The sequence below is a fragment of the Heterocephalus glaber genome, unplaced genomic scaffold (assembly GCF_053883595.1).
Source record: "Heterocephalus glaber isolate CG9 unplaced genomic scaffold, H.glaber_assembly_v1.0 deba00001537, whole genome shotgun sequence".
Lineage (NCBI taxonomy): Eukaryota > Metazoa > Chordata > Mammalia > Rodentia > Bathyergidae > Heterocephalus > Heterocephalus glaber.
In genome coordinates, this window is record NW_028258332.1 from 415524 (window position 1) to 440772 (window position 25249).

General features: G+C 48.5%; 1 protein-coding gene across 1 annotated transcript; it reads left to right on the plus strand.

Annotated features, from left to right (window-relative positions):
* Positions 1-3751: 3751 nt before the first annotated feature.
* On the plus strand, positions 3752-23566 carry Cep72 (centrosomal protein 72). Its single transcript, XM_087189200.1, is given in 10 exon segments — positions 3752-3897; positions 11305-11432; positions 13424-13661; positions 13794-14095; positions 15049-15187; positions 16105-16301; positions 18748-18819; positions 18821-18875; positions 21180-21291; positions 23087-23566. Coding segments are annotated over 10 exon segments (1494 nt in total). The 5' UTR covers positions 3752-3812; the 3' UTR covers positions 23253-23566.
* Positions 23567-25249: the final 1683 nt, after the last annotated feature.

The following is a 25249-nucleotide window of genomic DNA, read 5'->3' on the forward strand; positions in this document are numbered from 1 at the left end:
CTACAAGGGCAGAGGTTGTGACAGTTAAGTTGGAATGTCAGCTTGATTGCCTTGGGAGCTGCCCAGGGGATTGGTAGAACACACTCCTGGGTGTCTCTGGGTAGATTATGGAAGCGAAACCTTGGGGACTTTCTCTGGTCCTTGGCCCCTTCTTCCCAGGGGCTGTTCCCTCCTCTGCTTCCTGACCACCATGAGCTAATGATGTCCTGGAACCAGCTGACCATGGACTGTATCCCTTGAAACCATGAGCCAAGTAAACCTCTCCTCCTTTACATAGTGGGTGTTGGGTGTTGTGTCTCAGTGACAGAAAAGCCAATCCACACGTGATGGCACTCAGGCCTACCAGGATAACCCAGAATAAACTTCTCAAGGTTCTTCAAGCTACCAAATCTCTAGTCATACAAGGCGATATTCTGAGACGCCAGGGATTCTACAGGGTTTTACTGTGGTGGTGTGGGCGTCTTGGCTCAGGCTGCCATAACCATGCCGCAAGCTGGAGCTTAAACAGGAAATGTCCTTCCTCAGGGTTCTGGAGCTGGTGCCCTAGATCCAGGTGCAGCTGAGACTCAGATCTAGTGAGGGTGTTCCCTACTTTCCCATTGGCAGAGGGAGAGGAAGCAAGCTTTGGGCAGCTCTACCTTGCCACCTCGAAGCCAGAGACCCCCCTCCTTTCCCTCCCCTAGGGTTAAGGCTTTGGCATGTGGCCTTTAGGGGACACAAGCACCCCATTCAGGGTGTGTTTGGGTTTCACAAAACCTCTCACGCGGCAGCTTTCCACACACAATGCCAAGCTGGCGGTGGACTTCTGGAAGGCAAAGTGCTGCTGTGATTTGCGGGATGCTGCCTGTGCCTGCATGTCCAGGCTCAGCCCAGGCCCCAGTCCCATCCCAAGTGCTGATCTCAACACTGAACACTGGAGTGACAAAGTATGGCTGTGGGATGCCCTGCTTTGCAGCCGGAAAGCCACAAGCATAAGCTTCAAGCATCTGTCTGTCTTCCTGGTGCCCGTCCTGTATGCACACAAGCCACGGATGCTGGCCTGGGGCCCAGGCAGAGCTCTCGTGTGAGCTAGCTGCAGGCGTCTCCTGGCTCCCCACTCCTCTGTCCACCCCAAACCCAGCTGCAGCTCTGTCCCTCCTTGGGCTCTGCCCTGACTTTCCCAAGTGGAAAAGGAACCCCCGCCATGGGCTTGGGGCCCTCACCATCCTACAGTCACATGTCACCAATGGGGCAGCCTGGCCAAGCACCTCGACAGAGCCCAGGATCGGATGGGAATGCTTCGGCCACAGCAAGGGGCGGTCAGTACTGGCGCTTTCTCCCACTTAGCTGGGAGTCTTCCCCAGCAGGTAGTGGCACTGGCCTCTGCACCTGGTCCTGGGGCTGAGGGGGAGCTTTTGACTGTGCGAGGAGCTAGAACATGAGTGAGTGTGAGCCTGTGCACCGGCACGCATGTATGAGGGAGAGAGAGCTATGCACCTCCTGCTCGTCAGGAGCCCAGTGGAGCCTTGCTGTAGTCCCACGTTTCGGTGGCAAGGCCATGGGGCAGCTTCCACCTACAACAGACACTAACCCAGAGTGTACCACAGAGCATGTATGCTAAGAGCACACAGGTAAGAGAGCAGCGGCCACTGTGCCTCCCTGGCCGTGCTTCGAGGCTTGACCTGGCCAAAAGGCCCTCTTAGCTCCCTCATTCCACCTCAGCCACACCCCGTTGGTGGCCACAGATCTTCATGGGTGAGAGAAGGGCAGAGACTCCCAGGTGCCAGCCCCACCCACAGGACTTCTGCCTTGGAACATCCCCAGGTCACCCACCTCCTTCCTGTGGCCTGCGCTCTTCAGGGGAGACACAGACTGCACATAGGATGAAGCGGGGGCCTCCCTGCAAGGTTCCGGAAACCTGTTGAGGCACCAGGTGGGGAAAGTACTGTCCAGGGAGCCTCTCCCACCTGCATCCTGCCAGGGTCACTGGGCTGGTGGGTCTGGGGCAGTTCCCCACTGCGCCAGGCAGGCTTTCGGCAACCTGTGTCACATCTGGCAAACACCAGCTTCAGGAAACCCAGCAGGAGAGCCAGTGGGGCTGAGCAAAGAAACCAGGCCATCTTCTGGAGGGCAAGGGTGCTAGGGGCAGGGTCCAGGAGGAAAGCCAGCAAGTGGTGGCCCAGGATGACGTGGGCATCTGAGGTGCAGTGAGGCATCTGAAGTGTGGAGAGCCTGGGCCTCGGTTTTCCTGTCTCAGGAGAATCACCCATGCCTGCTCCGGAGGCGTACTGAACCCAAACTTGACAGAAAGACTACACTGTGAACTCTGCTGGGCCCAGACCCCCAAAGCTGGGAGAGAGCCACTGGCCTGTAGACAGTGTCACTTCTGCTAGGGTGGCCCTCAGAGGGGCGGTCCTGGATGCAGCCAGCCAGGGCACCCAACCCCTGCCTCCACCCGGTGTGTCCCTCCCTTGCTCTGTGCTTTCATGGGATCAATTCCAATGATACTGGCTCACTCCAAAGCACCCCAAGTAGAACATTATCCAGTCAGATTTTCACCATAAACAGACAGAAGCAGGTACAGTGTCCAGCATCACATGGCACAAGTAAATCTGGTTCATGATCTCATGTGACCACTTCAAATGATGTTTAATAATTGATGTTAAAGAATATCTTGTGACAGGTACATGCACGACAACGTTCGGCACAACTTTGTTATTGCAGAATGCATACAGGCTCATAAAACTCAGTTAAAGGATGGGTGTAAAGCTGCCTCCTCTGCAGGCTACATTGCTAATCTTTGTCCTTCTCTGTGATGAAGATGCAGTCTTTTAGTAAGCAGAGGTTACTTCCAGTTGCTGTTTCCACTTCCATTACAGTAACAGGCAGACCCCTCTGGTGTCTTGGCAACAGGCCACTTGCCTCAGGGACCTGCCTCAGCTGGCCTAGCAAAAAGAAGCAGGAGGTAGCGCGTTTCGAGTCTGGCATGTGCCTGCCCTGAGGTGCCCCCTCTTGGGTGGTGGCCACAGAGGTCTTCTGTTGCCTTGTTTGCTTCTGAAAGCCAGGATATCTGCAGTCTCCTGGATGCACAAAGTCCCACCTGGTGGACACCAGGGCAGAGATGGACTTGGCCCTCTGAGTCCCCACACCTGTCACAGCCAAGGGCACAGTGGACTTTTCTTTTCTGGCTATCCCCAACATCAGGGTTCAGCGGCCTTGCCCATCAGTGCCTGTCTCACTTGGGGGCCCCAAGGACCCCACCTGGCATCTCTCCTTGGATGAGCAGAAGACTCTCTGGTCCCCTCTGAAGCAGCTCCCAGGTAGGAGGGGACAGCAGTGACCACCTCCTGCTGCCCGCATGGAGGCCCCACAGCCGGACCCGCCGGTAGGTCAGGTCTGAAGCTCCCTCGCCTGGGAACACCCCCTAGGTAAAGCATCCCCGCCGACTACTCGACTCCACGCTCATCTCCGGCGTGAGCCGTGGGGCCCCTAAGAAAAGGAACAGGCGGGGCGGGGGGCTCTGAGGCCCTAGACTCACACACCAGATACGGTGGGACACAAGGACACCTGGATGTCCTGGCCGAACGAGGTCGTCCGCAGGGTAGAAGGGGTGGGAACTCGGGTCTCCACGCCCTCTCGGGCTTCCTCGCCAGGGCACTTCCGAAGGCGAAGGCGGGCCTGGCCCAGCAAGCGGCCGCCCACCTCGGCCTGCCCCACCCACTCGTGCGCCGCGACCACGCCCACCTCAGTCGGCCCCCGCCCACAGGGCCTCCCCCGGCCCCGCCCCGGCCGCCACCTGCGCAGGCGCGGCATGTGGACGACGAGTTTGAACGATGGCGCCCGCGCCGGGTTCTCGGCTGGTGCTGCGTGAGGAGACGCTTGGGGAGCGCAGCGGCCTGGGGCCTCACCACGACCTGGGTGCGCTGCGGGCGGGGACTGGCACCGGGCTTCTCCGAGGCGGCCGCATTGGCTGTCCGCGCCCTGAGGTGCTGACGCCGTCACTCTCAGCGGTCGCGGATGGACCAGCGAGGCGCCGACTGGGCCGACAGGGCCCACGGGAGGGGCGCGGGGCAGGGCGGGGCCGCCCCGGGTTTCTGGCTTGGGAGCCGGGATCCGAGGGTGGGAGTGCCCGCCCCGCGGGCGCGCCAGGCGTCTTCCGGGTCTTCACAGACTCCGCTTGCTCCTGTTCTGCTGAGGATATTCGTGTCTGATCACGAAGCATGGAGATAGGAAGTTTTCTTTGGGGGCTGTTTTAGGCATCATGATCTCTTTGACAAGAGGTTCTGTAGAACTTGTGCTAATTTTTTAAAAAAATTTTGAAACGAGATCGCACTGTCTAGTTCAGGCCGGCCTTGGACTCGCTGTGGAGCCCAGGCTGGCCTCCAACTCCTGGCGATCTTCCACAGGCGTGTGCCACCAGCACCTGCCTAGAACTTGTGCGAATTCATTGAAGGGTTCATGGAATTGTTTTAGCAAAGCCATATGGGCGTGGAGATTTCTGTTTATCTCTCTGGTGGTTTTAGAACATTTTTTATATTGTCAGTATCATCTGGGGTTATTGCAGAATCGGTTCATTTTATGTAAGTTGTTAAATGTAGAGTTGTTTATATCATGTATTTACTGCCCTGTAATGACTGGAGTCTATCAGTAGCCTTTCATGCGTGATATTGTTAATTTGTCCTCTTTTTAAGTCTTGCTAGAAATTTATGGATGTTGATTTTTTTTGTTGTTGCAACACTGGGAAATTGAACCCCAAACCTTTAGGCTGAGCTGTATCCCAGCCCCTTTATTTTTTATTTTGAGACAGGATCTCACTAAATCACTAAGTTGCCCGGGCTGGGATTGTCTAAGCCACCCAGAGTGCTGGGCTTACAGGTTTGTGCCACCACACCTGGCTAAATGTTGGTGGAAGAGCAGCTTTGGGGTTGGCTCTTCTCCAGTGTGTTTCTGGTTTAAATCATTTCTCTTTATTAGTCCTTCTTTTTGGTTGCTTTGCATGTATGTTGCTCTTTTTCCAGATTCTAGAGGCAAAAATATAAAATATTGATTTGAGACTTTCTTAAATATTTTAGTGCTATAAATTTCCCTCTACGCACTGTTAGCTGCAGCCCCGAGTTTTGTTAATGTCCTATTTTCATTTTCATTCAGTTTAATGTTTTTAAAATTTCCTCTGTGACTTCTTTGAGCTATGGATTATTTAGGAGTGTGTTTTTATAAAGTTTCACATGTTTGGGGATTTTCCTGTTATCTTTCTGTTATTGACTCTAGTGTAATTCCATTATGGTCATAGAATATACAGTACTCTGATTTTAATTTCTTTAAATTTGTGCAGGTTTGTTGAGTGCCACAGTATCTGGTCTGTATGGTGAATGTTACCCATGTCCTTGAAGAGAACATGTAAAGTGCTGATGTCAGCTAGATCCATGGGCTAATGGTGTGGTCTGTTCAAGCAGGAGGATTTTCTGTCTAGTAGGTCTGCTATCTCTTTTCATGTGATTTGAAGCTCTGTTGTTTGGTGCTTACACATTTAGGATTGTTTCTATCTTTTTTGTGAATTGACTCTTTAGCATATGATATGGTCCTTTTTGTCCCTAATTTTCTTTGTTGAGGCATTGTTATGGCTTGTATCTAGATATTCTCTCAAAGCCTTGTGTGCTCATAGATGGGGCTTTTGGTAGTGACTGGATCATGGGTGTGTAATATTGGATTGAGAGTTTTTGATGCTGGATTAATCCATTGATTGATTTAGCATAGTTTTGGGTATGGATAATGGGAAGACCCACCCTTGGGTGTGGGTGGCACCAACCAAGAGGCTTTTAGCCTGAATGGACAAAAAAGAGAATGAAAGAAGGTAGGCTGCTTCTTGCCTCTTGCCTGCCATACCATGAACTATTTCTCCTCTGCCACGTCCCTCTACTATGCCACCCTGCCTTGGAACCAGCTATGGACTGGAACCTCTACAAACTGTGAGCTAAAATAAATCTTTCCTCTTTCAACTTGTGGGTGTTGTATATTTTGCCCCAGCAATGAGAAAGTAATGAACAGATTTTGGTACCAGAAGTGGGGTTATTACTGTGATGCTGCATGGCCTTGTGGTTCACAAGCCCTTGGAACTGGCTTATGAGAAGAGTTTGCAAAGGTTTGGAGATGCTAACTGGAGAAGCAGCTCGAGAATGCTGTGAACAGAGCGTGATGGAAGATTCTGGTTAGAGCTTAGAAGACCAGAATGTTGACTGCAGTGCAGCTGGAAAAGACCAGGCTCAAAAGATATCAGTTGGAAACAAGGACTGTCTTGGCAGTTGGATTCCAGAACATGTGTGTTATGTTCTGGCAGAAAATTTGTCTACATTTTTACTCATGTCCAGAGACATTGCAGGAGACTGAGAGTAAGGCCAGTGGACTAGTTAATCTAGCAAAAGAAATGGCAAGGCAGTGTAATGTTGCAGTGGTATGGCTTTTAGCCAGCTCTACCTTGGGAATCAAGAGCAAAGGGCCCAGCAGAATTATTTAAAAAGTTTTGAGTTTGGCCAGAAAGAAAGCCCCAGTAAAGTTGCCTACTGCAAAGATGGAGTAGAGGAGAACTTGGTTGCTAAAAGGATTGGCATTAAGCAGCCAAGATCTTTGGAACTGGACAATAGAAAAGATGGCCTGAGTGCATCACAAGAACCAGCAGGACTCTACCTTTTGCAGCCTCAAACTTGCAAAGGTTGATGACTTTGCTTTGAAAAGAGAACCCCAGAGCACCATGTTCCAGAATGGTGGCAACCTAGAGAATTTGTTTCTTGGGGTTGAGTTCACAGTGCTCAGGAATCTAGGCACTCCACCTCTATAGCCAAGAGAAAAGGAAGCCTGGCTACTGCTTCAGGTGGCAGCAGATCCTGGCATCATCCACATGGTGCTGGTTTTAGGCACATGCAGAATACACAAGTTGTGGGGTCAGGAAGGCTTCCACCCAAATTTCAAAAGGCCTGGAAGGCCAGGCAGTGTGCTTCTGTGAAGCTGTGAGCATGAAGCTGAAGGTGCAGTGGAGCCCCGCCCCCCAAAAAATGAAGAAGCAGGGAATGTGAATCATCTGAGGAAAGCTGCAAAGAGTGAGCAAAGCCAGCCCAAGAGAGAAGCCATGAGAGCTGCAACCACCGGCGGTGCCGTAGGGGCAGGGCCACTCAAGTCTTTTGGAGTTCATATCTTACCCCAGATGCTGGGGATGAAACTATGAGATTTAATGTTTGCCCTACTGGATTTTGGTCTTGTTTTGGTCCCATTGTTTTTTGTTCTCCTATTTGTACCTTTTGGAATGGAAATGTTTATCTTGTGCCATTGTATGTTGGGAGGGTTTAACTTTTCATTTTTACAGGGACTCACAGCTGAGTTTGCCCTAAATCTCAGAGGAGAATTTGAACTTGGACCTTTCAGCAATGCTGAAAGTGTTAGGATTTTGGGAATTCTTAGAGATGGACTAAATGCATTTTGCTTAAAGGAATATGTATATGTCTTTTGGGGACCAAGGGCAGAATGTTTTGGCTTGTATCTAGATATTACCCCAAAGCCTCATGTGCTCATAGGTCGGGCTTTTCGGAGTGACTGGATCATGGGTGTGTGATAGTGGATTATGGCTATGATGACCAAATTAGTCCCCTAATTGGATTAGCATAGTTCTGAGTATGGCTGGATGGATTTGCTGAAGACAGAAGACCCACTTACTTGGGTGTAAGTGGCACCAATCAGTAGGCTTGTAACCTGAGTGGAATAAAAAGGGAATGAAGGAAGGAAGGCTCCTTTCTGCCTCCTGCCTGCCACAGTATGAACTGTTTCTCTGCCGTGTCGCTCTGCCATGCTACTCTGCTATGAACCAGCCAACTATAGACAAACCTCTACAAACCGTGAGCTAAAATAAACCTTCCCTCCGTTAACTTGTTGGTGCCAGGTATTTTGTCCCAGCATTGAAAAAGTAACTAAGACTTTCTTTGATAATTGTGTAGGTATTCTGTCTTTACTTATTTTTGGTGGTATTGGAGACTGAATCCAGGGGGTTGGCTTCATGCATGCAAGCTCTCTACCACTAAGTTCCAGCCTGATTCTTCAGCTTTGATCAGCATTTGCATGGCAAATGTTTTCCCATCTAGTTACTTTAAATTTTTACTTGCCTTGTCATCATATTTAAAATGAGTTTCTTGGTTCATTATTTTTATCCACTGTTTGTCTCTGTCTCTTAGTAATATTTTTGGACTGTTTACATTTATTGTAATTGTTACTATACCAGAACTTAAATGTGCCACTATAGTAGTTTTTTATTTTCCTTTTTTTTTGTTCCTCTTTTCCTGCCTTTTTGTGGTTTACTTGAATATTTTTAGTGTCCCATTTTGACTTCTCTGTTTCAGAGTATGTCTTTTTGTATGGTTTTCTTCATGGTTACACATTACAGTATAAATATGTAATTGAACACAGTTTACTTGTGTGGACATCTTACCATGTTCAAGTGAAAAGTAAAACTTTAGCACCACTGAAGTTTCTTTACCATCCCCATCTTAAAATTTAGGCTTGAATAGTCCCTTTACATACCTTGAGAACCACATTAGTGATACGATTTTTTTTACAACCACCTAACATTTTAAGTAACTAAGCCAGAGACATTTACCTACATTTACCTCTTCTGTGATTCTTTCTTGAGCCCTGATGTTTGAGATTTCCTTCTATTTTCTTTCCTTCATGTTTGAGGAACTTTTTAAAGCAATTATCTTAGGGCAGATCTCCTGGTGACAAGTTCTCATAAGTTTTTCTTCGTCTGAAACTAATTTACCTTAAATCCTGAGTGCTGTTTTCAGGAGATGTGGATTTTTGGGTAGAAAGTTCTTTTGGTACTTGAAAAACTCCACTCAGAACTCCATGGTGTCTAAAGAGTAATCCACTGTCACTTAAGTTGTTTCCACTAAAGGAAATATGTCTTTTCTACATGGTTGCTTTCAAGATTCTTGTCTTTAATTTTCAGAAGTTTGATTCTGGTGTGTCTGGGTATGGCATTTTGGGGTTTATCCTTTTTGGATTTTCTAAGCTTCTTGGATTTTTTTTTTTTTTGGTCAGATTTGGAATTTTACAGCCATTGGTTTTTCAAATTTAAGTATTCTTTTGCTATCCAGTCTTTTTCTTCACTTCGAAGCTTCAGTTAGAATGCTGTGAATATTATGAATGAATATTGGGTCTTTTTTTCACAAGTCTCAGAAGTTCTGCTTATTTTTATAGTCTGTTTTTCCTGTGTTGGCTAGACTAGACAGTTTCAGTCAGTTCGTCTTTGTGTTCACTCTTTTAGAATCATTTCCCTCTATAATCTCCAGTTTTCTTTGTTTTTTGGGGGGTTTTTTTGGTACCGGGGATCAAACTCAGGACCTTGCGCTTGCGAGGCAGGCGCCAGAACCACTGAGCTAAATCCCCGGCCCTCCAGTTTTCTTTATATCTTCTGTTTGTTTGCCAAGACTGTGTTTTCATTTGTTTTAGGAATGTTCAGAATTGCTTGTTGAAGTAATTTTATGACAATTATTTTAAACTCCTTGTTAGGTCAGTTCTGGTTTCCCTGTAATCTTATTTGTGTCTGTCGATTATGTTTTTTAATTCAAATAGAGATTTTTCTGGTTCAAGGTCATTTTTCATACTGTGAACATTTTGTGAACTGTGAGTCCCTACTTCCTATTTGAATCTCTTCACTCACTGCTGGCACCTGCTACGTGTGTGGCCTTATTGCTGAGCTGGCAGCCACGCTCTAGAGACAGAAGCCCTTGCTATGCCGCCCTGGGACAGAAGTCAGGTCTACTGACATGGGCCTCTGTGTCAGCTGGAGTAGCACTAATGTCTGAGTCTGTCCTGCCAGGCCTCTCCTAGGCCTCTGACCACAGAGAGCAGGCTAGGTCTGTGTCTGGTGTTTCTGGAGTTTTGGGTGCTTAGTTTGGGATGTACAGGAGACATGCACATGTGCACACACATGGTCAGTCATTTCCAGAGGACTGCGATCCCTGGACAGTCGGTCTTTGTCCCTCCCTCCAAGTCCATGCTTGTCTTGTGCATTTCTGTCCAGGGTACCAGGTATTAAATTGGGAGTTACAAAGTGCAATCCATCAGGAACTGAAAGTCCTTAAACCATGTTGTAAACTTAATTATTTTAGCATATAAATGTTCCTGGGAAAGTGTTTGCTTATTCAGACCCAAACTGTCTTTTTGATTTTAAAGAAACGTTTTGTAATGGCATTGAGTATGCCTTGCAGAGGCAGGGTGGTGTGCCAAGCATTTGATGTCTGAGGGCGGGTGATCTCAGACTGTGGTCCCTGTGTGGAGGGACCATGAAGGGCTGGAGCGGAGCAGTTAATTAAGAGAACAAGCAGAGCCGGAGGAGGATGGTCTGGGAAGGGGGCTCAGAGGAAAGCAGCCAAGTAGGAAGAAGGAGGGGATGGGCTAGAGTCAAATTGGAGAAAAGATAAGCTGAAACTTTAGATGCAGTCCCTCTTCTTTAATGTTGATATTCAAACTTTGTATTATTATTAACAGTACTGGAGATTAAAACCCAGGGCCTTTGCACTGAGCTACCTTCCCAACCCTTTTTTATTTTTTATTTTGAGAAGTCACTAAGTTGCAGAGGATGGGCTTAAACTTGCTAAGTGACTTTCTTTCAGATTATGAATATCTTATTATAAGATATCTTATTATACAATATCTTATAAGAAAACATGGAAAATACAGAAATGTACAAGAAGAAAAATGAAGGGAGTTATCCAAATGGATTAAATGTGTTAACATTTTATGCCTTTCAATCTTTTTATATTTGTGTGTCAAGAAAAACATTCAGTAGCATTTATTAAAGAAGAGTTAGAGGAGATTGTTCTGGACCATTTGGATAGGTATAAGGACTGCTGCAGTGGGATTTTGCAGTGGGAGAGGGATTGGGTTCAACTCTGAATACAATGTGGGTATTTGTAGCCAAGCCAGGATGGTGGGGGCAGTCAGTGGGTGGTAAATTATTAAGAGGAAACAAGGAATCAGAGGGAGTTTTTTTCTGAAGACAGGCCAGGATGGTGGAGAGTGAGGAACTTGGTCAGGTGTTGAGGGTGAGTGGGTATCAAGGGTGGGGTCCTTGCTGATGTGTCTTAAGAGAGTTCTTTGATAACATGGAATTTTGCAAGGAAGTACACAAGTGGGTTTAGGAAAAGGTTCAACAGCCCAACAGCAGTTTGGCCAAATAATCTTCATATCTGTTGCATTTCTAAAAACTAATAATTTAGACTTTTGTTACATATTTATTTTCAATTTCAGAAGGATTAAAATCTTTTAATTGTCTATTTTTAGCTGAACTTCAGTCCTTATCTATTCCTGGAACATACCAAGAGAAGATTACTCACCTAGGCAGTTCTCTGATGCATTTTACAAGTCTAAAGTCTTTAGATCTTTCACACAACTCTTTGGTTAGTCTAGAGGTAAGTTTTAGGTTTGTTTCTTAAAAGAAAATTTATTGCTGCAAAATCAGTAGAAAGTATATTTACAGTAAATGTAATATATTTTGTAACTATGCATGAAATACTTATAAACTGTACACTTACAATGATACATAAATGTTGTATTGTTTATTGGTGTTTACTGCGAGCTAGATTTCTTACACATCACATTTCATCTTTAAACTACTTTGAAGACCAAAGTCAGCTTTCTGCTTCCAATGGATTATCTTTTTATTTTATTTATTTATTTTATTTTTTTCTTAAATTCTTTTATTGGTACATTTTAGGTATACAGTACGTTTACATTTATCACTGGGTGCTTGTACCTGCACATGATGTATCTTGGTTCTTATTTTTTTCCCCATTCCCTGTGCACCCTTCACCCCCTCCACCCTTCCCTATTTACATAGATTTCGTTTCCATTTTTTGTCTTTTCTCATAATTTTTCCTTTCCCTTCTTTCCTTTCCCCTTCCCCTCCCACCACCCCTACACCTTTGGACCTTTTCCTATTTCAAATTATCATTTATTCATTTTAATCATTTTAATCCTTATTTACACTTTCAGTTTCTCACACTAGAGAAACTAATCGGTATTTACACATGTGTGTCCCTATTTATTTCACTTAAGAGTATGGCCTCGATATGCATCCATTTAGCTATAAATGTCTCTAGTTTCTCTTTCTTTATGGCTGAGTAGTACTCCATTTTATTAAAAAACCACATCTTCTTTATCCAGTCTCCGGTTGATGGGCACTTGGGCTGTTTCCAAGCTTTCACTGTACATGGGTGCACATATATCGCTGTGGTATGATTCTTTTAATTCTTTTGGGAAGATCCCCAGCAGGGGAATAGCTGGGTCAAATGGGACCTCTAGCCCTAGTTCTTTGAGGTGTCTCCATACTGACTTCCACAGTGGTTGCATCAGTCTGCACTCCCACCAACAATGGAGAAGGGTTCCTTTCTCCCCACACCCCCGCCAGCATTTGTTATTGGTTGATTTCTTGATAGCAGCCATTCTTTGTGGGGTGAGGTGGAATCTCAGTGTTGTTTTCATCTGCATCTCTAGAATGACCAGTGATGTTGAACATTTTTTATGTTTATTTGCTGCTTTTACTTCTTTGAGAAATATCTGTTCATTTCAGATGCCCAGTTTTGAATTGGGTCTTTATATTTGGGGGGGGGTGTCTGAATTTTTTTAGTTCTTTATATATTCTAGATAGTAGACCTTTGTCTGAGGAACAGCTAGTAAACATTTTTTCCCACATTGTAGATTGTTGCTTAGCTCTGTTGGTGGTTTCTCTTGCAGTGCAGAAGCTTTTTAATTAAAAGAGATCTCAGTTGTTGATTCTTTGTGCAAGTTCCCATGCTACTGAGGTTTTGTTGATAAGGTTGTTTCCTGTGCCAGTGTCTTCAAGAGTTATACCTAACTTATCTTCCAGCAAGTTTAGTGTTTCTGTTTTAATATTTAGATCTTTAATCCACTTTGATTTTAGTTTAGTGCATGGTGACAGATATGGGTCTAGTTTTAATCTTTGGCAAGTTGAAATCCAGTTTTTCCAACACCATTTATTAAAGAGGCTATCTTTCTGGAGCTAGTTTTTATGTATGGTGTTAGTTAATGGCCCAGGACTCCCCTGCTCCCCTTCTAGCAGATCTGTTTGTTCTACCATTCATTGAAAGGACTGTTTCTCATTTAATTACCTTGGCATACTGTTCAAAAGCAGTTGACTACTCTGCTTATTCTGTATTCTGTTTTATGGATTGTATCTTTCTCTTGCACTGCCACTTGTCACTCTCTGGTGAGCATAGGGGTCTTATCAGCCCTCGGCCCACCTGCAGAACTGCCTGGGATTCACTGCAGTGTTAGCTGCTTCACAATTAGCCCCCTCAGGCATCTTAATCAGTTTACAGAAAGTATGCTTATAGATGTTATACATTTTCATAAACATAAAAATACAATATTAATGAAATAAAACCCTAAAAATATTTTTAACAAAATAGAGTCCAGACACCTGCTGAGCCCTGCACCCATCCAGCACCAGTGTGGGGACCCCGTGAGGAGGGGTCATGATAAGAGGAGAGCTGGCTCCAGCATGCGCTTCCCCGAGCAGCTGGCTCCACACCAGCCCTGTGGGGAGCTGCCCCTGCAACATGGGGAACCTGAGGCCTGCTGTGTCCACAGCCTACACCCCTGTACCAGCATCCACCCAGGTCATGGCATGGAGGGTCTTTCTGAGCAGACGTTCTCCACAGGGTTGACTACAGCTGTGACATTTTTCTTGTCTCTGTATATTTACTTATATGTACAGTTCTCTAAGTACCTCTGTTATCTCTGTATTACAGACTCCACAGATATTGAGCACTCTTCCTCTTCTCAGAAGCCAAGTTTGTCATCACAAAAGGTGTTGAATCCTTCACCTATTCCTGAAAGGTACAGGAAGTGCAGGATGCCTGGTGGGAGGTTCCAGGAGCTGTCAGACCAGGAGTGCTTGAGCCATCCGGAGAGGGCTGGTGGGCCCTGCAGCCTCAGGGAGAGTCTGACCATGCAGGACAGCTCAGGAGGCCGGAGCCAGAGAGCCTTTTCTCTCTCCAGGGTGTTGGAGGCTGAAGAGCAGACATTTCACAGCCTGAGCAACTCCAGAGTGGTGAGCTTGGGGCCTCGGTGTTGGTGGCCAGTGCCTTGCTTCCTTGACCAGGCAATAGAGTGGAGTGGTCATTAGGTCTTTGTGGGGCCACCTTGTACCTTTCAGTACTGACCTGACCCCACAATGAAGCCGCTGCTTAGCTTAGTTTTCCTTAGCATTTGCTCCTGAGCTCCACCATATCCCTTGCAGTACTCCATTCTTGGGGTGGAGGCATAGCCACACATTGCAGGTGTTTTTATCTCACTTGTTTATGTGGATCTTCTAAGTTGGAATGAGCCATCATGACCATCTGGAGCCACAGTGACTCTGTCATGTGGAAGAGGAAGTATATCAGGTGGTTTTCCAGGGGGCTCATCCTCATTAGGTATTGCGAGTTTTTCCACCCTCAGAGGAACCTAGAAGTCCTGTGGACAACATTGCCGTACCATTGGAGGCTTTGAGACATGAGCAAGGGCCACCCAGGTGAGCAGAGGAAGCCGTGGACCCAGAGTCCCTGGAGCAGGCGTCGGGCGCCATCCTTGTGTTGGGCAGAGCCCTGGAGGCAGACTGAGGCATGGCGACGCTTCCTAGTGGAAATGGGGGCTCCAGGTCTGAGAGCTGGAGATGCTCATGGCAGGACTTCTGGGTGGTCAGGGGCAGGTCTCACTTTTCCTAGTCAGCCTTGAGTTGGACAGGAGGTGGAAACAAGGGAGGCATAGTGTTGGCCACGCCCTCGTTGCTCTGAGCCCCTGTCGGGGCTGCACTTGGCTGTCCTTAACGCTGGCCAAGATGGTGCCCGGCAGCTGTCAGCTTCACAGCTGGCTGTGAGGTGCCCCTCCTGGGGCCAGGTCCCCTCCATGGCAGGAGGTGTGTTTTGGGCCTGCAGGCATGCTAGTGTTAAGAGAGCTCATCTTTGCAGTGACCAGTCATCTCATGGACTGAAAGCTGGTTTCATGACTTTGTCTCCATCACAGCCACCTCCCGCATCACACTTGGCAGCTCCGCTGGGGAGGAGGGCTCCTCTGGAGGTGGTGCTCCTGGAGGCGCTCCTCCACCTGGTAGATAAGCACTGGAGTGGCTGCAGGTCCCTGCATAGGAATGAGACGTTCCTAGGTGAGTCCTGAGCTAAGGTGGTTCTACCCTCCCGGCAGCATCTCGGCAGATGCTTCTAATCTGCCAGGTGTTTAGAATCAGGTGAGTTGTCTCAGCATTTGGACATTAACATGCTCCTGTGAGGATGATGTGGTCTCTGCTCCAGCAGGATAGCCAAGCTCTCAGCGAAGTGCCATCCATAGTCCAAGGCTGTATGTGTGCTGTCTTCATACAGGGGTTTGGAGGGCTGGAAACTGGCTATGGTCTTCTCCCAGTCTGCTGGGTGGGTTTGGTTGTATATAGGTCACAGGGTAATGCTGTGGGCCCACCACAGCATTACCTTCCTAGACAGGGCCCGAGTCCCTCCTACAGACCAGACTTGCTGTAGGTTCACACTAGGGGCTCTATCATCAGGTTTGCACTTAAAGCCCTGCAGCTGCCTTCTCTTTTCTTCTGTAGCCTGGGCTGTGTGCTAGTGTCCCCGAGGAGTTCACTCACCAGTGGCAGACCCTGGACAATGATCTGAGTCCCCTGTCCACTCAGTGTTGTGGCCCTTCAGCCCCTCCTGAATCAGGAACCCCTAAAGAGCTACAGCCCCCTGATCCTGACCCCAAATCTCTAACCCTCATGTTGGGCTAGAGTCTTATTTGTGTCACCAGGGCTGCTGCCCATCATGGAGTGTCCAGCACCCCCACACCATTCTAGACGTGGCTGCCCAGAGGTGCGGGCTTCATATCAGGGTCTCCTTTTTTCTGTTCTTCTCCCCCCCCACCTTGGTGGCATGTAGGGAAGCCTGAACAACATGACTTGGAGGCACTGATAGCCTTTGTCCCTGTGTGCCCCAGTGTTTTCCAGGCATATACCCAGGTGTTGGACATGTCTTGTTTGTAGTCCATCCTTCATTGGTAAGTATGTAATAGAATTCATTTTCCTCCTAGCCCAGGCAAGGCATGTTCTGTCATCTGTCCAAGAGTTGGCAGTAGCTCAGGGCAGTGTCACACCTGGGGATGTAGAAGTCAGCTGCCTGGCCCTTGAAAATCAGTCTCTGCACAGGCAGCTTGCTGAGCAGCACCAGCAGTACACCGAGACCATGGATGAGGGGACAGCAGAGCTCAGCAGCACCCAGCAGGAGATGGTGAGCGAGCCTGACACTGTTTCCACACGTTCTGGGACTGTTCTGCAATGGGGTGAAGGTAGACGTGTGACTTTGCAAACTGTCACTGGCCCTGGCTGTTCTCAGGCTGCTGCCTGTGCCCCCTCCAATCCCTCCAGGGCCATGACACCTCAGGAGTGCTGCCTGACTGCAGCATATCCAGACCATGGGTGGAGTAAATTGGGGGTGACAGTCCCAGCTCTGCCCACTGGTTGCTCTCTCTTCTCACAAGGTCTACATGGGAGAGATGGGGGCTGGGGGATGAAACCATGCTCAAGGCAGCATATTTGTCCCAGTCCTGATACGTGAGCTTGCACTTAGCTAGGGGATCCTGGTGCTAGCCAGCAGCAGGTTGCCCTGTGTGATCTGATCAACCATCTCCCACCAGGTGGCGTCCAAAGGCAACCAGAGCTGGATGGGACCCTTAGAAGGTCCTGTGGTGTTTGAAAGTATCGGGGGTGTTCTCTTTTGTCAACATCCATACGTGTGGGCTTTGTCTCAGAGTGGGGGTTGGGTTGCAGAGCTGCTGCTAGGCCCACCAGGTACAACACTGACCCACTGGGCCAGCTCTTGATGGGTGTGCAGAGCTGCACTCCAAGGTGCACATCTGGGACCAGCACATGATCAGTCGGAGGGCTGCTGAAAGTCGCTGAGCAGGGCCCCTGCCCGGGGCTACTGTCTCACCTCCTAGGAGGCCTCGGTGCTCCACAGTGTGGGGACATCCCCGCCTCTGGCCATGGAGGAGGGCCCACAGGGGTTTCCACCACTGCAGCAGCTGCCCATCTGGCCCCCTGGATCACTGGCCTCATTTTAAAACAGGCTGAAAACACCGAAGGATTTCTTGGACAGGGATCTGAAATTGGTGGGCAAATAATTATTTATTTATGTGGTACTGGGGATTGAACCCAGGCCCTTCATGCTGAGCTATATCCCCAGCCTTTTTAAAAAACTTTTGAGAGAGTCTTACTAAGTTAAACTTGCGATCCTCCTGCCTCAGCCTCCCAGAGTGCTGGAATTACTGACCTGTGCTAAATCCTCTATGAGAATCCTTGTGAGAGATCCCATGTGAAGTTTCATTTTTAGAGAAAAAAGAAAAACAATGCAGTTCTATAGAGAGCCTCTGGCCCTTGCACACACCGTGAGTCTCCTGCATGCACATGGGCCTTTTCATCTAGAAAGGGACAGAGTCCAGTATGCCTGGACCACAGCCTGGGGCAAAATGTGGACTGTGTGTGACAGTGTCAGCCTGGGGACATGGCTCTGCCTGCAGTGAGGACACTGCCCACAATGACTATCAGGTTGGTACACACTGGGAATCTTATCAGATCAGAACCAGTATATCCAGACCCATGGAGCCTGAGTCAGCTTGGTGCTGCTGTCATGTAGAGTTCATGCACAGAGGTGTGGTCTCTGTGGTGCCTGGTCCCTCGCCTTCTTATGCAGTTGGACCAGCACTGTCTCAGAGAGCGGTCTCAGTTCCAGGACAAGTGCAGGCCAGAGTTCCCTGTCTGAGCAAGTGACCAAGCCCTGCTCCTATGTCTTCTCCAAGTCCACTCCTGTGTGGCCCAGCTATAGGAAGAAGCAACCAGCCAGGGTGTTCAGGAGCCCATGTGGTGGCACCACCTAGGGACAGCTGGGAGTGTTGAGAGGAGCGGCGTGTGGGCTCATCGCCAAGCCCGAGTGCTCGCTGTGCAGTGCTGGCTCTGGTGTGTGTGCCTGCAGAGGGCCAGGCAGCAGCGAAGGTGGAGGCTCTGCTACTAACCTTGTGTGCCTAGGGTGGCCTCCAAGTTAGTGGCACTGCCCAAGGTGGGCACATTCTGTCCCTTGCCACCTGTGCCCACCAGCCTGGACTGTAGCCAGGAGCTGGGAGCTAGACATAGCCAGCCACTGACAGCTTTCTGTGTGGCCTCAGAGTGCACAGGGAAGGAAGAGCCTGGGCATTGGCCTCATTGCAGGAGGCATTGAAAGATGCAAGGTGGGGTTCCGTGGAGTCCCAGGCCAGCTGGCTGGCTGTGCCTGCAGGTACCTGGGATGGGCAGGTGAGACTGCAAATCTGTGGGAGCCCTGGTCCACCTTGGATAGCCACCTGTCACCGAGGACCCGAGGCACAGGAGGGACTCTCACTGTGGACAAAGGCTGAGGGCTTTTGGAGAGGGAGGACCCACAAGTCACCACCTGCTGTTCCTCCTGCACAAGACCTGAGGGTCACTGGGAAGGTAGCCTTGTATGTCTCAAGGATCTGGAATATGGGTTCCCCTCCCTCCTAGAAGGAAGTTGCATTGCTCAGGAAGGGGGTGCTTTTTTCTCATTGTCATTTAGAATTATATAAAAAAGAAAGTGCTGGTCATCAAAGAGTTTTAATTCCTTTTAATATATTTATTTTACTGAATTTGACTTGTCTATTTAAGTCTGTTTTCTGTGCCCTTAGGATATCTTGAGACAACATTTAGATAGATCTTTGGAGGAGAATAATAGTTTAAAATCTCTGTTGTTTAACATGAAAAAAAGAAGTAAAAAATGGAGAAATGTCAGCTGCGTTAAATGTGCAGATCTCTGGTGAGTTTCTCGTTTATTTGGTAACGGTGCTTGTTGAGAGTTGACTTTAGATGTGCATGTGGAGACCGCATTCTAAATCATTCTCGCCAGGAAGGGGAGGCAGCAGGTACTGTCCGAGCAGGATGGGTGCCCCTGCCTCGTTGGTCCTTATGTTGATGGCCATGTTGGCAGAGCATAGGGGAACAGCTTCCCAAGGGCCAGCAGGGCAGGTGTGTGGAGGGCACTGCTTACAGTTTCCTTTGGCTCCTAGAACCTTGTGTGTGTCCTCCATTGGTGTGGTGCTGAGGAACTGGGGAGGCGTCCTGGTCCTGCCGCAGGGGAGCATGCTCTGGCTGTGTTCCTGACCCTGAGTGGCACTCTGAGGTCGGTTCTCTGGTCACTGTTTCCTCCAGGTCCAGATAATTTGCCTTTCTGCTCTTCATTTACTTTAGTTCTGTTTTGCCATTTTAAGAGGCGTGCATTTAGTATTTGGGGTTCCAACTGAAAAGAATCATTGGTAATGCTGTCTTATGTTTCCATGGCAGTGTCTCTGGGTCAGTTTGTACTTCGTGGGGATAGACAGTATGCATCCTCTCCTCATGTCTCTCAGGGGGGCTTTAAAGGACAGGAAGGAAGTGCCCCTTGCCGTGGCCTTTGCAGCAGGAAGGACCATAGATGGGGCATGCCACCGGGTCTGTCTTGGGCAGGGTATCTGCTTGGACCTCTTGCCCACTTACTTTTATTGGGGTGTTTTATTGAGTGGTAGGAGTTCTTTATATTCATTTTCCTTTTGTAAATGTAAATTTTTTCCCCTTTAAACTTTCTGTTTCTGGAGACATTGCTTACATTTACTCGTGGTTGGGTTCCTTCTATCTTAGCCTTCATTTCTAGTGTAATTCCTTTTCTTTATTGCTAATTCTGTCCTGAGTTTTCTGATTTGGACTCAGACTGCTCTAATTCCTGTTTGTCCTTCCTTGTTCTGATATGATGGGTTCCCCTGTGGCCTGGCTGTCAGTGTCTTATGTTCTTATAGTGCCTGTCAGACTTGATGGCAGTACTTTCCTTTTCATTTTATACGACATTTGTTCTAGAAGACGACAGGGTTAGTGTAGCTTTTCTGACTACAGATCCAAAATGTGACCTCCTCCTTTTGGGGATTTTTCAGGCCCTGTTTCCTCCCCAGCCCTCTCTTGATGCCCTTGCACTGTCGGACTTCTCTGCACCAGCCTTTCTCTGCAGTGTGAGCCTTGTTCTAGAAGGAGCTAGCCAGTCAGCCCTCCAGTCTGCGTGAGACCCCCTAGTCTCACCTCACTGGAGGGATGGAACCCCTTCTATATCTACCAGCATTCTCTTGCTGACCCAGGAAATCAGGGTACTTGGGGGCTCTCTCCCCTCAGATTTGTCGGTGCCCACCGCCAACCTCTGCTTCTCACAGATGCAGACACTGTTTATGACCTGGGGCTGCTGGGCCTGTCCCAAGGCTCCTGTGTTTACGGTTGTAAGGCTCCCTTATCCCTTGTTCATGGGGTTCTGGTTTCTGATCTACTCACTCTTGGTGTTTGACAAACATGAGGCTTCTGGGAGATGCTGTCACTGCCCTTTCCCAGAATACCTCCTGTTCATGCCCTTGAGGAGGAATTTGAGTAGACAGATCCCAAAGCATGTTACCTTGCCTGAGCACACTGTGTTTGCCCTCAGTTGCTGTTGGGTTTGTTGGTTATCCTTTGCCTTGACTTGCCCTCTCTGGCTAGCTCATCTCTGATGATGTGTGTTATACAGTCTCGTATCTAAAGGTGGATTTCTTTTTATCCTGCATTTGGATTTTAGGGAGCCAGTAAATGATATGTCTCTTTCCTTCTCGAGTTGAAACCAAGAAAGGCAGGAACTATGTAGAAAGAAACCAAACACAGGCTCTGTCACTGATGAGTACCAAATCAGAGGACGCTCATCAGAAACATGTGGCCACCACGGGCTTCTGAATGCTCCTCCCCAAGCCACAGATCCCCTCAGGCATGGTTTGCTTCCTGATAGGAGAGACACTCTCCAGCAGGCAGATCCAGTACAGGAGGTACACACTCATAACTCCTCTCCACCTGGGGATGGGGCTCTTCAGGGGCCCTGCCCTGCTACCACTTCCACCTCTCAGAGGAAGCTAGCGATGGGGCCTCAGCACCTATATCCACCCCCATCTTTGGATCCCTTATGAAAGTGGACCTTTTCCAAGCCATATTCTTTTTCTTGTGACCCAGGTCCAGTTTAAACTAGCATTGCTGAAAATATAGAAATGAGTTTCACTAAACAGTGCCACTTTTTTTCCTCCTTTAGGACTTCAGACGAGTGTCAAGCAACTGTCTGGTGAGGTTGTGGAACTAAAGCAGCACCTCAAGCACTATGACAAGATTCAGGAGCTCACTCAGATGCTACAGGAGAGCCACAGGTGCCCACGGGGCCGGCCCGGGAGCCAAGGAAGGGGTGGGGGCGTGGAGGGTGGAGCTGGCCTAGGTCATCCTAGGCAGGCAGAGGTGCAGTTGGCATTTGTCTCAGTGCTTGGTGTCCGAGACCCACATGTGTCTCCATGTGGACTTGGAACTTCCATGAATGTCCCCCTCCTGGTGAAAAGTGAGGCCCTTTATGCTACAGCACTCTGTGAAGTGTGAGCAGGAGGCGTGGCCAGGGGAGATGAGAGGTAAGAGGCACATGAGTAATGGTGACATGCAGCACAGTGTCCAGTTTCCCTGGGCCATGGTCCTGTGCAGTTTGTGGCTGTCCACTTAGAAACATGGAGATCCCATCTTTACTCCCTGCCTGTGTTTGGGGGTCTTGGGACAATCCAGACAGAGCCTCAGCTTTTATTCAGAAAAATATGTGCTGGAAAGCAGGTGGGGGCTGGGTATGGAGAGGAAGTTGGCCTTGGGCAGAGAGGCAAGTTGCTAAGCAGGGAGAGCTGTCACACCGTGCCTTGGGGATGTAGCACGTGAGCCTGGGCTCCCTGGGCTCAGCAGTGTTCTCACCTCTGCCTGTCCCTTCACTCTCCTCCCTCGCATTCTCTTTTCTCCTTTTTCCTTCGCTGAGGCGACCACCCATCCTTATGTTCAGGAGTAGTCTGGTCACAATCCACACTGACTCTCTAGGGATTGATACAGGCCCTAACCCACATGGCCCCACCACAGGCTTAAGTTACTGGGGAGGGAAGGAGAGGAGGTTGAGCTGAGACTGGGTGGGGAGAACAGAAGAACCAGCCATCTCAGAGGCAGGGCAGTGGCAGGCTGACCTCTCCCTGGAGTCCCTGGGCATCTCTGACAGAGCAGGGAGGCCTTAGCAGTCAGGCTGTAGCCCACATGTGGGCAGGACAGGGCGCAGAGCTTCTAAATGCAGTGGGATATGGCCTTGGCCTCTGGGGTTCATGCTGACTCTGTCCAAGTATTTCTGTGATCCAAGCAAACAGGTCCAGTGCCTACACAGTGGATTGGTCTGTGGTGTGGCCATCTTTGTGGTGAAATGGCAGAAGTCAGTGTAGCCTGCATGGTCTAAACTAGTGCTGTCCTAAATGTCCTTTGTCACTGCTGACTCAGTGAGCAGGCACACTGGAAGCAAAGAGTGGGGAAAACACAGCAGCACTTAGGAAGCCCTTCTCCAGGGAAGGTGGTGAAGAGTGTAGAGAAGAGGCCAGGGATGGTGGCACACACCTATAATCCCAGCACTTGGGGGGCCGAGGCAGGAGGATCACCAGGAGTTTGAGACCAGCCTGGGCTACATAGTTCAAGTCCAGCCTGGACTACACAGTGATACCCTGTCTCCACAAAAACAGGAGTAGAGAGAGGGGACTTTTCTATGGCACTGTTACACATCCATGTTGCTACCTGTGATTGGGAATTAGAAACACTACTGTCTGGATTCCTTCTAGAATTAGTTGTTTTGCTGGCCACAAAAGTTACCATCCTCTTCTCCAGGAGCCACGCAGGACCAGTGTGGGGGCCCCATGTGTCCACCCATTGCTCCTTCAGCTCATTCATCTGCTCTCACTTGGGCAGAGGCTCAGGCAGGCCCACCTGTGCCTCTGTGGGGAAGGGCTGAGCAGACAGGCAGCCGGCAGTGGTAGAGGTGATGAGGCCCTGGGCAGTGGACCTGGTGTCCCTGGACGCTGAGAGATCCTGACCAGGGTGGGGCGGTAAGAGGGCAGTGCTGCTTCGGTGTGGGAAGGAGTCTAGCGATCACCTCCCTGTGGTTTCCAGCTCCCTGCTCAGCACCAGCGAGCACCTCCTGCAGGAGCTGAGCAGGGAAAGGGCCCAGCACAGGGCAGAGGTGGAGCAGATGCGCTGGAGCTTCCAGGAGCTCAAGAAGACCACAGCCCTGTTCCCACCCCACAGCGCCAGCCTGGGGGGCCGCCAGTCCTGCTGATCCTGCCCAAAGCCCGGCACCTCCTCTGCCGCCAACACAGTGCCGTGCGTGCACTTTTGTGCCTCTCTGTTCGCTGATGAGACTTGTTCTTTGTGTTTTTAGTTACATTTTCCTCATTGAGACACGTTCAGGGGCTGTAGCTCGGCTCTCTGAAGCACCCTAAAATGACAGGGTGGACCCCAGGCCTTCCCCTGTTTTGAGACAGACAGACTATATTGCTTTGTCATCAGAATAGCCTGAGATGAAGGCACCATAGCACTTTTCTTCCCCACGTGATGTACTGTGTATGCCAATTAAAGTAATAATTTCTTGTGTGGCAGTCCTTATCAATGAATGATACATTCTGAAAAGTTAATTTTTAAGTGGCTCTTTATAAATTTTAAGTTTCTCATTGCATTCATTTATAAAATGAGCTATATGGGCCGGGAATTTAGCTCAGTGGTTCTGGCGCCTGCCTAGAAAGCGCAAGGTCCAGAGTTTGATCCCTGGTACCAAAAAATAAATAAATAAATAAATAAATAAAATAAGCTGTACACGGTGGTAGACGAGCAAGAATAAGTTCCAGGACTTAATAAAAGTAACACTGAGAAGATGTGAGCAGGCTGGGCACGGTGGTGTACTCGGGAGGCTGAGCCAGGAGAATCACCATGAGTTCAAGGCCAGCTGAACTACATAGACCCTGTCTCAAAAAAACAACAAAAAAGACGAGAAATCTTTTTAAATACTGTTTTCCTTTATTAACATATGATAGTAAAAATACCTGCCCAAACCCTGCCTCTTCTTTATAGTGTATATCTGAAAATTGTCATAATAGCACGGAAAACTAGGTTTTTAGTTTGGAAACTTGTCACATATGTAATCTTTGCTTTGATTGGTAAAACAAGATGATTTTTTAAAACAAGGTTTGATTTAGTGAGAACGACCCGGCCTCAGAAGATGGTGATCTGCTCATGTGTTAGCGTCCTGGCGCTGGGAGTGGAAGCTGGGAGTGAGCACCTCTCCCTCAGCTCTTCCTGCCCTGTTCCTCCCTGTCATGGCTGTGTCCCTGTCGTGGTCATGTGTAGACGTGGTTGTGTCCGACAGCACCAGTTTCTCTAACTTAGCCGAAAATCATGTCCCTGACTTTAGTGTTGGCACAGTGGGGTGGGCTTCTTCCGTCAGACTATTTAAAAGTATTAAGAGTGTAGTTTTAATCCATTATTACCTAGTAGGCAGTGACCATTGTGCCATTTCTTCATGTTTATTACGTTTGGGTTTTACTGAGCTTCTTGGACCCATGAGTTCATATTCCCATCAGATCTGGAGTTTTGGGTCTCAGTTTCTTCAGATTTCTCATCTGGCCAGTGTCTGCCTCTCCCCTCCTCTTAGATCTCCATTGACTCTAGACCAGGACATTGCCCCTAGGTCTCTAAACTCATTTGGTTTCCCCAGTCTTTGCTGTCTCGGTGTGTCACTCTGGTTGTGTGTCACTTAGCTTTCCTTCCACGTGCCTCACGTGGTGTAAGCCTGTGCAGTGACTTTTTATTATCAGTAATTACATATATTTGGTCCTAATAGTCCCCTTGGTTCTTTAGGGTTATTCTTTTGTGCTCCTGTTCCCTGTAACCCTTAGATGCACCCTTGGTGGCTTTGCTGGGTTATTCCCGACTGTTTACAGAGCTGCCCTGCTGGCCTGCCCACATTCATAGTGCCTGAGGTGTTGCTTCATGTTTCTGCATTTCCAGTCTGTGACCTCTTCGTCCTGGAAGGTGTGTGATACACGACCTTGTGGTTTTAACCTGCCTCTTCACACTGAGCACCTTTGCATGTGTTTATTGGTCATCCAGATTTTTTTTTTGTCCAGTAAATGTTCAAACTTGTCCATTTTTCTGTTGGGAGGTTTATCTTTTATTTATTTGCAGGAGTTATTTATAGGTTGAGCATCCTATGAAAGTTCATTGTAAACCCCTTACCTGGCGTGCATAAGGTGCTGGGTTCCAAGCCTAGCACTGTAAAAA